At 41.3% G+C, this 15918-nt stretch overlaps 1 protein-coding gene across 1 annotated transcript in view; it reads left to right on the top strand.

Moving 5' to 3' along the window:
- Positions 1–14310, top strand: part of LOC115378255 (uncharacterized) — a 39981-nt gene extending 25671 nt beyond the window's left edge. Inside the window, 5 exon segments of the mRNA XM_030078445.1 lie at positions 4427–4597; positions 6652–6822; positions 8913–9083; positions 9769–9934; positions 13705–14310. Coding sequence (XP_029934305.1) covers positions 4427–4597; positions 6652–6822; positions 8913–9083; positions 9769–9934; positions 13705–14214 — 1189 coding nt within the window. The 3' untranslated portion in view covers positions 14215–14310.
- The last annotated feature ends 1608 nt before the right edge of the window (positions 14311–15918 follow it).

The raw sequence follows: 15918 nt of genomic DNA, 5'->3' as shown, positions 1-15918 counted from the left end.
TCTTTCACAGATTAGGCATGATGGGATGGAGTTGATGGGCTCTATTTTCGCAGACCAGGCGAGGCGGAGGCGCAGCGCAGCTGCGCTGCGCCAACTGGGAGTGGCCAAGTGGATTTTGCTATTTTGGCACGCCGTGCGCCTTGGCGCAACTACTGCGCCGTTCCTCCTACCGGCGCAAGGGAGGAGAGAAGGCGTGGAGTGGGTTTGACACAGCCGATTCACTTTAAACCAATCAAATGAGCCCCTGTCCTCACCTTTAAAATGCGCTGCGCGAAGGCGTAATGAACGTTCACACAATTGACATGGAGAAAGAGAGCATCCGCGACACACACGCAGTGAGGCCAGTCTTGGCTGCTGGAATGTCGCTGGAGCTACCTGCCATCCATCTGTCCATCCATCCATCCATGCATCTATCCTTAAATTCGTCTTCCTGAGTCCCCTGTCTTTCCATTACCTACCTGCCTCGCATCTCTCTTTTTTCCAGCTCTGTCACCGTCTGTTAAAGTTATTGATTTTTACAAGCAAATATAAATTTAACTGTGAAGCCCCCATTTTTAATGAATGTTTTTACATCAAAGGATAATCCTCGCAGTATTCATATAAATACATGTTTGTTTTGCAACTTTTGACTCCCGTCACTTACTGATGCAACGACATACTAGAGATTTAAACAAAATCCGGTTCATGAAAGCTTTTACATTTGCTGTTCTAAACGCCCAGAGTCTGGCAAGGAACCGATGCATTTTACATTTTCTATGTGTGGAATCAGGGTTTCCCCTAGAAAAAAAAAAATTGGCACTGGACAATGTGACCGGCAGGTTTTCAATTTACCGGACACATGTTTGAAATTCCGGTCAAATATTATATGAATTTATTGAGCTTAAAATTATATGCAGGCTACATAAGAATGACATCAAGGCATGTCAATTTATAGCGTAATATTTTTATTGAAAAGTAGGCTATATCAAATAAAATGAGTGCCGTCAATTGACTCAAGTGCGTAACGTCTAAAATAAATAAATAAATAAATATTGCACAAGCCTGTGCTCTTTTAACATGAACATTGCATACAATTGCAAACAAATGCAACTACAATTTGCAAACAAAAAAACTGGCTCATACCATTTTAATAACGCGGAGTGCTGCCAACTTGAAATCAAATTGATGCAATAAAAACTTAATTCAGCAGCTGAATTAAAATCGAAAGTCTCAAGTGTCTCTCCGCAACTTGCAATGCGCATCAGTCTTGCGACCTTGTTCTCCCCCAGGCGACTTTGCTGCGCTGTTTTGATCCGGTTCTGCAGAGAAAAACCTCTCTCTCTCCCTCTCTGGTACACTGGAGACAGGGATCACGCAGGCTATTTTTTTTTTTAAATAAATAAATAAATATAACTACGTGAAAATTGACTGTTTTAATAAAATTCAAATTGTGCTTAGAGGGAATATTTTCACCGGGCATTTAAAAATTACCGGACTTTGGCTGATTTTAGGCTCCCAGTCATAGTCCGGTGATTACCGGATAACGGAAACCCAGTGTGGAATATTTATATATATGGAAGAAGAACTGTGTAGTTAACACGAGCAGTGCCAGACACCATGACCGGAAAAAAGACATCACCATACTGGACACATTGTTTGACTGACAGGTGATCAGGTTGGGTTTCCATTGCGCATGCCAAACGGTGCCAGTCTCCTTTGATCTGACATCAGTTGTGTCGGGACAGTCGATATGGAGATACATTTATGTGCTGATTGAGATTATAGCATTGAATTGTGTTTTTTGTGGTTATTTATTGCATTGTTACTGTGCCTGACAATCTGTGAGGTTTTGGAGACGTGTGCGCACTGCCCGCCTGCCAGCCAAAATTCCACTGCGCCGGCCCCGCTGCGCCTTGCGCCGAAAGTAGACGTGGTTTCAGGAGGCGAGCTTTTGGCGCACCTCGGCGAAGCCTTTTGGCACGAAAATGTCACTGCGCCAGGTTGAATCTGTCGGCACCTCCCCCGCTGCGCCGCCACTCCCATCTCGGCGAACCTCGGTCTGGGAAAATAAGAAACTGTGCGCCCCACGGGTTGCGCTGGTCGAAAATAGCTTTGCGCGGGGTGCGCCTCACTGCGCCACCCTGCGCTGCGCCGGGAAAATAGAGCCCGACATGTCCAACTTTTACCATCCTGATCACATTCCCTCATGGTAACTGTTGTCTTGTAACTGTTCTGAACCTCAACTAAACCTTTAGGACCTCTTGTTTTCACTGATTATTAATTTGTCCCTTATTTAGTCCCTAAAATTGAGCCTTATGAACACAGTTGACTGTCACCATGTTTTTGACTGAATACTGTGATACTCCATATTGTGAGGATACTGTTAGGATGACTGGTTGGTGCTTTCATGAAAGTGTAAATTAGTGCTGAACAGTCATTAGTAATATGGATATGATAAGCGAGCAGGCTGAGGCCAATAACAGCAGCGAGGAGCGTCTAATAAGTTGAGAAAACTGCATCCCTTTACTGTAATGCAGCCTTTAAAAGCAGGAGAGGACAACACTGATGCCATAAGATATTACCATATCCCAACTCCCACATGATATCTGATCTCATATCACAGTATCCATATAGAGGGTTTTCACGACACGTCATCAGCGCGTCAACAGTCCGGAAGTCGCCATATTGGAGGTACTCCATACCACAACAAACCATACACACATAGCAGATCCTGAATGTCGTCAAGAAAAATGGTTAATTATTGCCGTGTTTTAGGATGTACCAATAGGTCAGACCGAGAAAAACATTTTGAATATTACCGACTTCCAAAAGTGTGTGTTTTTTTGTGTGTCAGATTGTACATGTGCATATATATGATCAAATAAAATACTATGAAAGTAACTCAGATAGTGCACAGTGTAGATAGCAAACTGTGGGTCTTTGAAATTTAAAAAAAAAAAAAAAAACAATTGACAGTCACTTGGCTACACCTTGAGTATCGTAATTACATCATACAGTTAAAGTTAGGATGATTAGGACATTATTGCATTACTTACTTTGGCCTTCACAACACAATGGACGTTGATAGACAGATAGATAAATCTTTATTGTCATTGCACAGTCATATACAGTATAATAATGCAACGAAATTAGGGCTCAGTACTTTCAGTGCAGGAGAGAATAAAAAGACAAAAATAGAATCATATTTGTTTGACCATTTGACCAATGATTTTTGGTGATGACTTGGTACTGCGTCTCCCTCACCCATCCACACACCATCTGGTTATAGGCCTCCAAACCTTTGTAGGATTTAAGGTCTTTCGCTGTGTATGGGCTCGGCGAGAAAACCAGGTAGTTGACTATATCGGGACATGCAACTGAAGGAAGAATCACCGGGCCATCATGGATCCAAGAAGAGGGAGCCAACTGGTAGGGATCTGTGCCGCCAATAAAGCGTAATTTCTCAAAATATCGCACCTTTTCTTGTGGTCCAAGTCCATCCCTATATGCCTTTGCATCTTGGATGCGTTTTGATGAGCTTTTCTGTTGTTTTGACATGGCTACACTCACCTAAACTATCCCAAGAGCACAAGTCTCCATTGCAGTTTGTTCAGTTGTTTACACCGAGTACCTCCAATATAGCCGCGCATCCGGGTTACCGCCCAGAACGTGACGTCGGTGAAAACCCTCTATTATATCAATATGTTGATGGGCCCACCTCTACTGCCATCAACTGGTCAGTCTTTTGAAATGCTAATAACTTTGGCCCTGATGGTCAAGAGACTAGGCTCACCTGTATACACTAACGGGTATACTTAATAAATTATTATGTAATAAGGTCTCACAGATAAATAATATAGAATATAATTTTAAGGCTATTATTTACAACTACTTACATACTACATTTACCTTCCACGCTGTTAAATGCACATGCTATGAATTATTCAATAAATAGACACAATAAACAGTCTGTATAGCGTGCAAATACGCAATGTGCAAATATGCTGTGCAAACAATAATGTGCAAATATCACAACTACAGTGCAAAGTGCCTTCATAAAAGTGCATAGTTAAGTTCTCTGTTTATAGTGCAATTTATACAAACCAAGTTGTGCGATATGTTCAAGGCTAAGCCATCAGCCACTAGTAACGATGTTGTCTTCCTCACAGCTTCATTGTCTGTTTATTTGTGTTTTTAATATTTTAATATCTTTTCATTTCAGGTGTTATCTTTATCTTTTCATTTATTCTTATGGTTTTTTAAAGCACTTTGGAACTTTGCTTCAAAGGTGTAATATAAATATAAAGTATTATGAGTATTATTGTTTATCTAATTGTTATAATAATTATATCATTGGTCTCTCCAGCCTTTTTGAGTAATTTGAAAAATCTGTGATAAATATCCAAAACACTGGAAATCATAGCTACATATTTTATTCTTTATTCAGATTGAGCGACTGCAGGTTGTCAGAGAGCAGCTGTGCTTCTCTGGCCTCGACTCTGAAGTCCAACCCCCATCTGACAGAGCTGGACCTGAGTGAAAACCAGCTGCAGGATTCAGGAGTGAAGCTGCTGTCTGCTGGACTGGAGAGTCCAAACTGCAGACTGAAGACTCTCAGGTCAGACTGCACTTTTTAATGATGTGTGAACATGTAATATTTTGTTAGTTGAACTGGAGTTTTACAGGCCTACATCTTAAATTGTTGTCAAACTGTATTTTCACACAATCCTTGTGTGCTGAAATGAAAAACTGTGAACTTGAGTGAAGATATTGTACATTATTTCAACATGCAGGGGTCCAAATGGCCTCCGTCTGTGGGAATCTGATATTTGTTGTGGTAATTCCACAGAACGTATAGAGGACACCATCATGGAGGTCTTGGTCCAACTATGGATTCACAAAAGATTCCAATATTTTCTCTGATGAATCATCAGTGACAAAAATCCCATGTGGGCATATCAGTGCATTCTGGTATCTTTCACAGATTAGGCATGATGGGATGGAGTTGATATGTCCAACTTTTCCCATCCTGATCACATTCCCTCATGGTAACTGTTGTCTTGGAACTGTTCTGAACCTCAACTAAACCTTTAGGACCTCTTGTTTTTCATTGATTATTATTTTGATCATCTTCACACACTTTTTCACAGCTCACCTACTTCCCATGCAAAACTTTGTTTAAACTCTGCAGGCTGACAGACGACCACACCAAATGAACATTTTGTATATTTCAGGATATTTTCTGTCTATAGTCCCTCAGACTGAGCCATATGAACACAGTCGACTGTCACCATGTTTTTGACTGAATACCGTGATATCCATATTGTGAGAATATTGTTAGGATGACTGGTTGGTGCTTTCATGAAAGTGTAAATTAGTGGTAAACAGTCATTAGTGATATGGATATGATGAGCGAGCAGGCTGAGGCCAATAACAGAGCAGCGAGGAGCGTCTAATAAGTTGAGAAAACTGCATCCCTTTACTGTAATGCAGCCTTTAAAAGCAGGAGAGGACAACACTGATGCCAGAAGATATTACCATATCCCAAATCCCACATGATATCTGATCTCATATCACAGTATCCATATGAGATCAATATATTGATGGGCCCACCTCTACTGCCATCACCTGGTCAGTCTTTTGAAATGCTAATAACTTTGGCCCTGATCGGTCAAGAGACTGGGTGCTGGTGTCATGTGATGCAGAACCTTTTGTTCTCCAGTTTTACTCTGAGAAGATGGTAGACTGAAGGCATCTGAGGACTTTTCACTGAGCCATTAATTTGTTATTTATGGACGTACCTATGGTTGTTTTCACATCTACCGTATTTAGTACTGAATTTGAATTATTTTGGACCTTTGATCTTTTGTTGGTTTCTGTTAGAATGACCATCAGCGGCTGGATGATGCAGTAAAAGATGCCGAGGCATTTGGTGAGGTGTACCAAAACTAATGGTGATTATTCACCAAAACAAACAAAAGCAATACAACACAAACATGACAGCAGCACAGACACATGTACACATGTACACTGGCTCACCTGGATGCTTCCACAAACGGGTATACTTAATAAATTATTATGTAATAAGGTCTCACAGAGAAATAATATACAATATAATTTTACAGCTATTATTTACAATTATTTAAATACTACAATTACCTTCCACAAAATAACCAAATGAAACATAATTACAAGAAATATTTAGCACACCAACTACCGCCCCCCTAACCCTAACAATAAAGTGCAAATATCACAACTACAGTCCAAAGTGCCTTCATTAAAGTGCATAGTTAAGCTGTCTGTTTACAGTGCAGTTTATACAAACCAAGTTGTGCGATATGTACAAGGCTAAGCCATCAGCCACTAGTAACGATGTTTTCTTCACAGTTTCACTGTCTGTTTATTTGTGTTTTTAATATTTTGATGTCTTTTAATTTCAGCTGTTATCTTAATCTTTTCATTTATTCTGATGTTTTTGTAAAGAACTTTGTAAACTTGCTTTAAAGGTTTAATAAAAATATAAATTACTATTATCAGTATTATTATTTATCTAATTGTTATAATAATTATTTCACTGTTTTTTCCTTCCTTTTTGAATATTTTGAAAAATCTCTGACTAATAAATATCCAAAACACTGGAAATCATAGCTACATATTTTATTCTTTATTCAGGTTGAGGAGCTGCAGGTTGTCATGGAGCTGCTGTGCTTCTCTGGTCTCGGCTCTGAAGTCCAACCCCCATCTGACAGAGCTGGACCTGAGTGAGAACCGGCTGTGGGATTCAGGAGTGAAGCTGCTGTCTGCTGGACTGGAGAGTCCAAACTGCAGCCTGAAGACTCTCAGGTCAGACTGCACTTTTTAATGATGTGTGAACATGTAATATTCTGTGAGTTGAACAGGAGTTTTACAGGCTTAAATCTCAAATTGTTGTCAAACTGTATTTTCACACAGTCCAATATTTTCTCTGATGAATCATCTGGGACAAAAATCCCATGTGGGCATATCAGTGCATTCTGGTATCTTTCACAGATTAGGCATGATGGGATGGAGTTGATATGTCCAACTTTTACCATCCTGATCACATTCCCTCATGGTAACTGTTGTCTTGGAACTGTTCTGAACCTCAACTGAGCCTTTAGGACCTCTTGTTTTTCATTGGTTATGATTTTGATCATCTTCGCACACTTTTTCACAGCTCACCTACTTCCCATGCAAAACTTTGTTTAAACTCTGCAGGCTGACAGACGACCACGCCAAATGAAAATTTTGTATATTTCAGGATATTTTCTGTCTATAGTCCCTCAGACTGAGCCATATGAACACAGTCGACTGTCACCGTGTTTTTGACTGAATACCGTGATATCCATATTGTGAGGATATTGTTAGGATGACTGGTTGGTGCTTTCATCAAAGTGTAAATTAGTGCTAAACAGTCATTAGTAATATGGATATGATGAGCGAGCAGGCTGAGGCCAATAACAGAGCAGCGAGGAGCGTCTAATAAGTTGAGAAAAGTGCATCCCTTTACTGTAATGCAGCCTTTAAAAGCAGGAGAGGACAACACTGATGCCAGAAGATATTACCATATCCCAAATCTCACATGATATCTGATCTCATATCACACTATCCATATTATATAAAAATACTGATGGGCCCACCTCTACTGCCATCACCAGAGGGGTGTACTACGAGGCAGGTTTAGTGGGTTATCGAGGTATGTTGAATCTAAAGCCAGGCTTTCCTGTATCACGAAGGTGGCTCTCTTTTAACTCGGCTAGATCACCATGGTAAGTTATGCTTAACTCATAACCCTGACTTCACCTCAGGCTTTACCTCCAATTCCTAGGCAACACTCCCATAAAGCTACTGAAGTTACATATTTCTAAACTAAAATTCATAATACTGAATGAATATTGCAGCAATGATTTAAAATGGCTATAACAGTGACAGAATCCCCAACCTTTGTGATTCCTTTGAAATTAATTGCCAGCGCTCCTCTCTCGCCTTATTTGCAGCCAGTGTTGCTTAGCGTTAAATTTATTTTTGAAATGTTCATAGCTTTCCATGAGGACAAGCTGCTCATCTTGTGTGAAATATGCAGCCCGTGAACGGTCCATTTTTTGCGGAAGTAGAATCATATGACGTCAAAACGCCCCCTTTCCTGTGAACAGAGCACAAAGCTGACAGCCGGACTTAACAAACCTTGATGAGAACCGCCGCCGTGATACCACTTAACTTTGACTGGAGCTTTAGGTTTTGTTGAGCCTGATAATGAACACAAAGCCTGGGGATGTTGTGCCTCCTTCGTAGTACAGCCCTCTGGTCAGTCTTTTTATTTATTCATTTATTTTTTTAAATGTTATTTTTATTTTAGAAAAGCATTCCTCATACATTGTCTCACCTGGTATTAAACAGGTCAATATTCGGCTCACACAACATCAGCACAGAATTTTTCAAGTCGTAACTTTTCAAGTCTTGCTTTTCCAGACATTTCCTTTTACAAACTAACAACAAACTATTTACATTTGAACCTGGAATCTTTCCACTCCTAGTTTGAAGAGAGTTGTAGGGGACAGAAAAATAAATCAATAACTACATGAATAATTAAAAAGGCTGTTTTCACATCTACCGTATTTAGCACTGAATTTGAATGATGTTTTTATCATTTCTTGCTTTCATTGTCTGTTTATTTGTGTTTTTAATATTTTGATGTGTTTTATTCCAGGTGTTATCTTTATCTTGTAAAGCACTTTGGAACTTTGCTATGAACGTGTAGCATGAATATAAATGAGTATTATCGTTATGAATAATATAATTGTTATAATAATTATTTCATTGGTCTGTCCTGCCTTTTTGAAGATTTTGAAAAATCTCTGTCTGATAAATATCCAAAACACTGGAAATTATAGCTACATAATTTATTCTTTCTTCAGATTGAATGACTGCTGGTTGTCAGAGAGCAGCTGTGCTTCTCTGGTCTCGGCTCTGAAGTCCAACCCCCATCTGACAGAGCTGGACCTGAGTGAGAACCTGCTGCAGGATTCAGGAGTGGAGCTGCTGTCTGCTGGACTGGAGAGTCCAAACTGCAGACTGAAGACTCTCAGGTCAGACTGCACTTTTTAATGATGACATAAATATATGGATATTGTTTGAATCATATAGTAGCACTAAATGTCTCTAAGGCTGATATTTCTGTGAAGTATATGTTGTGCTTTTTTTTAAAGTCGGGGCTGCTTGTTATTTTAGTTTTTGTGAGGATGGTTGGTCAGGTTCTGTATCATGGATGCATGCATGCTTTGTGAGGTTTGACACAAAGCATGCATGGAGGAATAATTAGCCTATTATAGTTTAGTATTTTCATTTTCTTACTAAATGAATACCTGCATCAGTGTGAGCAGACTAATAGAAAACATGGCAAATCCATAATAATAACTAGACACTGAAGTAGAAAAAGCTCTCAGAGCACAAGGAACCAGTTCACTGAGGAGTGACGCTTCAAATCTGAAATCATGGAAATGGAATGACTGACAGGAAGTTTGAATCCCCTTTAACCGGTGTTGACTCTGTTATGCAGCGCCCTGATTGGAGGAAAATGTTGAGGCCATGCTTGCATGAAGATACAGCACAAGACTCATTCCATTCCTAAAATACAGGAAGTGGTTTGAGCTTCACCTGTCAGGCTGCTGCTCTTCAGAGACCAGCAGCCAATCAGACGCAGCTCTGAGAGTGAGGCCTGCCACAGATCTGCACTCTTCTGGTCTTATAGTTTATTTTTTATTCTTCATTCAGACTGAGTGGCTGCAGCTTGTCAAGGAGCAGCTGTGTTTCTCTTGCCTTGGCTGTGAAGTCCAACCCCCATCTGACAGAGCTGGACCTGAGTGACAACTGTCTGGAGGATTCAGGAGTGGAGCTGCTGTCTGCTCTGGTGGAGAGTCCACACTGCAGCCTGAAGACTCTCAGGTCAGTAGAGGGGTGGAGTCAGTCCTCTCAGGTCAGGAGAGGGGTGGAGTCAGTCCTCTGAGGTCAGCAGAGGGGTGGAGTCAGTCCTTTTAGGTCAGTAGAGGGGTGGAGTCGGTCCTCTGAGGTCAGTAGAGGGGTGGAGTCGGTCCTTTCAGGTCAGTAGAGGGGTGGAGTCAGTCCTCTCAGGTCAGTAGAGGGGTGGAGTCAGTCCTAGAGGGGTGGAGTCAGTCCTCTCAGGTCAGTAGAGGGGTGGAGTCAGTCCTAGAGGGGTGGAGTCAGTCCAGGCGGAGCAGCGTGGTTGCTTGGTTCTTGTGCTGGACACAGTCAGTGCAGGCAGCATTTCCTGGGAAATGTCCAAAGTGCTCAGTGGCCTCAGGACTGGACAGAAAGACAGAGAGAGATCAGCCAATCAGAGCAGCCACAGGTGTGTTGGGGTCATGTGACCTGCAGGTGATGATGATGATGACGATGAAGAGGATGATGGTTTTGTGTTCATCCCTACAGGCTGGAACATGTAAAAGACTGGATTCCAGCTGGCAGCCTGAGAGGATGTGAGTACTGAGACAGTATGAGCAAGCGCACACACACACACACACACACACACACACACACACACACACACACACACACACACAAACAGAGAGAGAAAGAGATAGAGAAAGGGAATTTAGAAAATATATTTAATAAAATTATGTATATAGTAAAATTACACACACACATGAAGTACAAATACAAACAAGGCTCTACAAGAAATGTGAGCAAGCTGAAACTACACTACCAGTCAAAAGTTTGGACACACCTTCTCATTCAATGCGTTTTCTTTATTTTCATGACTATTTACATTGTAGATTCTCACTGAAGGAATCAAAACTATGAATGAACACATGTGGAGTTATGTACTTAACAAAAAAAGGTGAAATAAGTGAAAACATGTTTTATATTCTAGTTTCTTCAAAATAGCCACCCTTTGCTCTGATTACTGCTTTGCACACTCTTGGCATTCTCTCCATGAGCTTCAAGAGGTAGTCACCTGAAATGGTTTTCCAACAGTCTTGAAGGAGTTCCCAGAGGTGTTCAGCACTTGTTGGCCCCTTTGCCTTCACTCTGCGGTCCAGCTCACCCCAAACCATCTCGATTGGGTTCAGGTCCGGTGACTGTGGAGGCCAGGTCATCTGGCGCAGCACTCCATCACTCTCCTTCTTGGTCAAATAGCCCTTACACAGCCTGGAGGTGTGTTTGGGCTCATTGTCCTGTTGAAAAATAAATGATGGTCCAACTAAACGCAAACCGGATGGGATGGCATGTCGCTGCAGGATGCTGTGGTAGCCATGCTGGTTCAGTGTGCCTTCAATTTTGAATAAATCCCCAACAGTGTCACCAGCAAAACACCCCCACACCATCACACCTCCTCCTCCTCCATGCTTCACAGTGGGAACCAGGCATGTGGAATCCATCCGTTCACCTTTTCTGCGTCTCACAAAGACACGGCGGTTGGAACCAAAGATCTCAAATTTGGACTCATCAGACCAAAGCACAGATTTCCACTGGTCTAATGTCCATTCCTTGTGTTTCTTGGCCCAAACAAATCTCTTCTGCTTGTTGCCTCTCCTTAGCAGTGGATTCCTAGCAGCTATTTGACCATGAAGGCCTGATTGGCGCAGTCTCCTCTTAACAGTTGTTAGATGGGTCTGCTGCTAGACCTCTGTGTGGCATTTATCTGGTCTCTGATCTGAGCTGCTGTTAACTTGCGATTTCTGAGGCTGGTGACTCGGATGAACTTGTCCTCAGAAGCAGAAGTGACTCTTGGTCTTCCTTTCCTGGGTCGGTCCTCATGTGTGCCAGTTTCGTTGTAGCGCTTGATGGTTTTTGCGACTCCACTTGGGGACACATTTAAAGTTTTTGCAATTTTCCGGACTGACTGACCTTCAGTTCTTAAAGTAATGATGGACTGTCATTTCTCTTTACTTATCTGATCGGTTCTTGCCATAATATGAAATCTAACAGTTGTCAAATAGGGCTGTCATGGCTTTGTACCAACCTGACTTCTGCACAACACAACTGATGGTCCCAACCCCATTAAGAAGGCAAGAAATTCCTCAAATGAACCCTGACAAGGCACACCTGTGAAGTGAAAACCATTTCAGGTGACTACATCATGAAGCTCACTGAGAGAATGCCAAGGGTTTGCAGCGCTGTCAACAAAGCAAAGGGTGGCTGCTTTGAGGAATCTAAAATGTAAAACATATTTAGAGTTATTTAACAATTTTCTCTTTGCTACATAATTCCATATATCTTGCTTCATATATTTGATATCTTCAGTATGTATCTACAATGTAGAAAGTAGTAAAAATAAAGAAAAAAACATTGAATGAGAAGGCGTGTCCAAACTTTTGACTGGTGGTGTATATTTCGGTGTATTTCCAAAAGCAGCTAAAATCAGCTGACATGACCTGGGCGCCCTGGGAGCTCACGTGCTGCAGAGCTCCAGCTTGTCCAGGCTGAGTCCTGGGTTTGAATCCCACCTCAGGCCCTTTGCTGCAGGTCGGCCCCTCTCTCTCCCCGGCCTTTCCTGTCTCTCTCTGCTGTGCCCAATCAAAGCTACAAGGACAAAAAACCTGTAAAATTACAGGAAAAAAAAGAGTTTTCCTCTGTGTCGATTTATCTCATACATAAGCCTGGTATTTATTTTTTTTTGTTGAGTGCAGATAGTGACAACATTTATTCATTCATTCATCTTCTAAACCGCTTATCCTCACAAGGGTCGCGGGGGGTTGCTGGAGCCTATCGCAGCGCACATAGGGCGGAAGGCAGTGAAACACCCTGGACAGGTCGCCAGTCCATCGCAGGGCTAGTGACAACATTAGAAAATATATTAGAAAAGGGTAAGACAGGACTGTACAAATGTGGAAAGAAAGAAAGAACCAGACAGTAACTCAAACAAAACAACACTGAAAATACGAAGAAGTAAAAAAAAATAATAATAATTAATGAAGCAAATCAATTGTAGTTTACTTATGGTGTGTGTGTGTGTGTGTGTGTGTGTGTACCTGGTATTGCTAATGTTGTGGGGACATAAATCTGTTTACACAGTCACATTGTGGGGACTCGCCTCCCTTATGGGGACAAAAAGCAAGTCCCCATAAGGGAGCACCATTAATTTTAGGGTGAAGACTTGATTTAAAGCTAAGATAACTTTAGGGTTAAGGTTAAGGTTAGGGTTAGGGTTAGGCAGATAGTGGTTAGGGTTAAGGTTAGGATAAATCTCCAGGAAATGAATGTAAGTCAATGTAATGTCCCCAGAAGTGATGGAAACCAACATGTGTGTGTGTGTGTGTGTGTGTGTGTGTGTGAAAGGGGGTGTATGATGAGGGTAGGGGGCAGGCAAGGACAGAGAGGGGTACAGAAAAAGAGGGAGATATAAGAGAAAAAAAAACCCGAAGGAGAAAAAAAAGGGAAAAAAGGTCTCATTTGTTTAATTGTTGATATGTATTTGTTTTTCTCTGGTATTTTGTGTGGATATGAAATCTGCCTTACAAACTGAACCAAAAATAAGCATTAAAAACAACTAAACAAGCAAATCCTCTTTAAAAATGAATTAAAACCAACTCAAATTGAAAACACGTAAAAGTGTAAAATGACATGAAAAATAAAAACTAATGAAAAATGCCAAACTATAATAACCTTCTAAGAGCCAAGAGAGTGTGAGTGAATGATGCTTTCTGAGGTGTGTTGTGTGTCTTCTCCCCATCAGATGCCTGTGATCTCACACTGGATCCAAACACAGCGAACAGAGACCTCCGTCTGTCTGAGGACAACAGGAAGGTGACGACGGTTATCCAGCAGCAGTCGTATCCTGATCACCCAGACAGATTTGACCAGTACACTCAGGTTCTGTGTACAGAAGGTCTGACTGGGCGATGTTACTGGGAGGTCCAGTGGAGAGGAGTGGTTTCTATAGCAGTGACCTACAGAGGAATCACAAGAAGTGGTGAAGACTCTGGGCTTGGATTCAATAAACAGTCCTGGATTCTGAGGTGCTCTGATTATGATAACAGCTACTCTGCTAGACACAACCGTGAGTCCACCAGCATCTCTGTCCGTCCCAGTGGATCTGACAGAGTAGCAGTGTATCTGGACTGCTCTGCTGGGACTCTGTCCTTCTACAGAGTCTCTTCTGACAGACTGAGACTCCTGCACACCTTCAGCTCCACCTTCACTGAGCCGCTCCACCCTGGGTTTTATTTGTGGCCATATGGTTCTTCTATTGTAGTTTAGCTGCCAGTTTCTCAGAAACAAACACTGACCTGAAAGTGTTTAGAACCTGTTTGGGTGATTTGTGGTTCATAGTTGATTTTTTTTTTTTTTTTTTTTTTTTTTTTTTTATTGTATCAGGCATCTTGGTGGATAATTGTGAACTGATTGATTGGATAGGTTTGTAAATATAATGAGTCATGGTAATGTTTTTATATTCAAATCTTAATGTTGCCCAAAAGTGTCATTTAAACCTCCTCCTCCACTGATTGATTTTTTTTTTGTATTCCTAGTCGATAAACACAGACGTGAGAATGACAGCACATTGCACACTGCAGAGCTGTGACTTGAGCCCCTCTCCTTTTGTGCCCCTCCCTTCACCTGTTGATCTCCAAGTCACATTAACATGTTTAACGGTCTGTACCTGATGTTTAACTGTCAACAGAGTTGTATTTCATTTTGGACAGTGCACATTAATAAACACATGACTGTTAATGTGTCAGAGGCTTTTCTCACCTGCAGCCCCTGGCCAGGTGTTCCACAGGTTTCCTAAAACTGAAGACGACTTGAAGAGGGAAGAAATCTGATTTGAGCCCAGCAGCTGGTTGGCTGCTTTGTGTGAATTGATGTTGAGCCCTATTTCCAGATTATCTGGCATCATCCTCAGACGTAGAGAACATCGTGTCACCTCTCGCTTCAGTATTGATCCTGATATTGATGCTTTCTTAAACAGCTGATTAGAGACGCTCTCGGAGTGACGGAAGATCTCAGTATCGTGTGGGCTCACCCAACTGCAACAGAGAGACAAAACTCAGCAAAAATGTTTATATGTATGTATATGTATATGTAAAAATATATGTGATTGCTGTTGTCTGAACAGCCAATGAATCGCTGTTGATGTAAACACTTATCCATTCCTACTTAAAAGGAGAGAAAATAGAAAAGAATTAGGGGGGGAAAACAAGGAAAACTGTAAGTTAAGGGGGAAAATATGTTTTGGAAATTTGTGCAAAGAATTGGATTTTGATTTTATGAGAAAACGCCACTTATGACCTTCTTTCTCTTTTTGTTTGTCACTAGCAGATATATGTACTCCAATTTCTTTCATAGTTAATGAAAAAGAATAAAGAGGAACTAAGCCCTAAATAGAATGTGTTTTTGTTTTATTTTTGGTCGGTATTTATGTATCAAGTAAAAAGATGCATACATTTCGGGGGTGGGGGGTGGGGCACATAAAATGCGCTGACACAATAGGGTATGTACATGTTTACATTGTGGGCTGATACCCAGATCATACAGATATTCACAGCATCAGTCACCACGAGATACCACCTAATATGGGGGTGGTACAGGTGGAACCCAAGCCTTTTCTCTATACGGTCCTTTGTATGTTTTGTTTCAATGTCCCCTTTATTATTATTATGTCCAAAATGGCTCCAAGGCTATCACACTGACACATACTCCACTCACGCTCCTACACACACACACAGGCTGTTCTCATGAAACGTTCGTAGGAATTCCTATGAAAAATAATGCACAAATTTCCGTGCATATTCCTACGAATTTCCAGCAGCACGAGCGATCAGCGCACCTGCGCGAGCCCCGAAGCGAGAGCCTTAAGAAAAATGGCAGACATTCCTTTTATTCTCAGTGGAAAATGCAATATTTTAAGAGAGCTTATGCATTCAAATGCGTTTTGATAACATTTCTAGCAGGAAATGTGCATTT

Source organism: Myripristis murdjan, chromosome 19 (assembly GCF_902150065.1).
Source record: "Myripristis murdjan chromosome 19, fMyrMur1.1, whole genome shotgun sequence".
NCBI lineage: Eukaryota > Metazoa > Chordata > Actinopteri > Holocentriformes > Holocentridae > Myripristis > Myripristis murdjan.
Note: the sequence above shows the minus strand (reverse complement) of the source record. Positions and strands in the feature narration are given on the sequence as shown.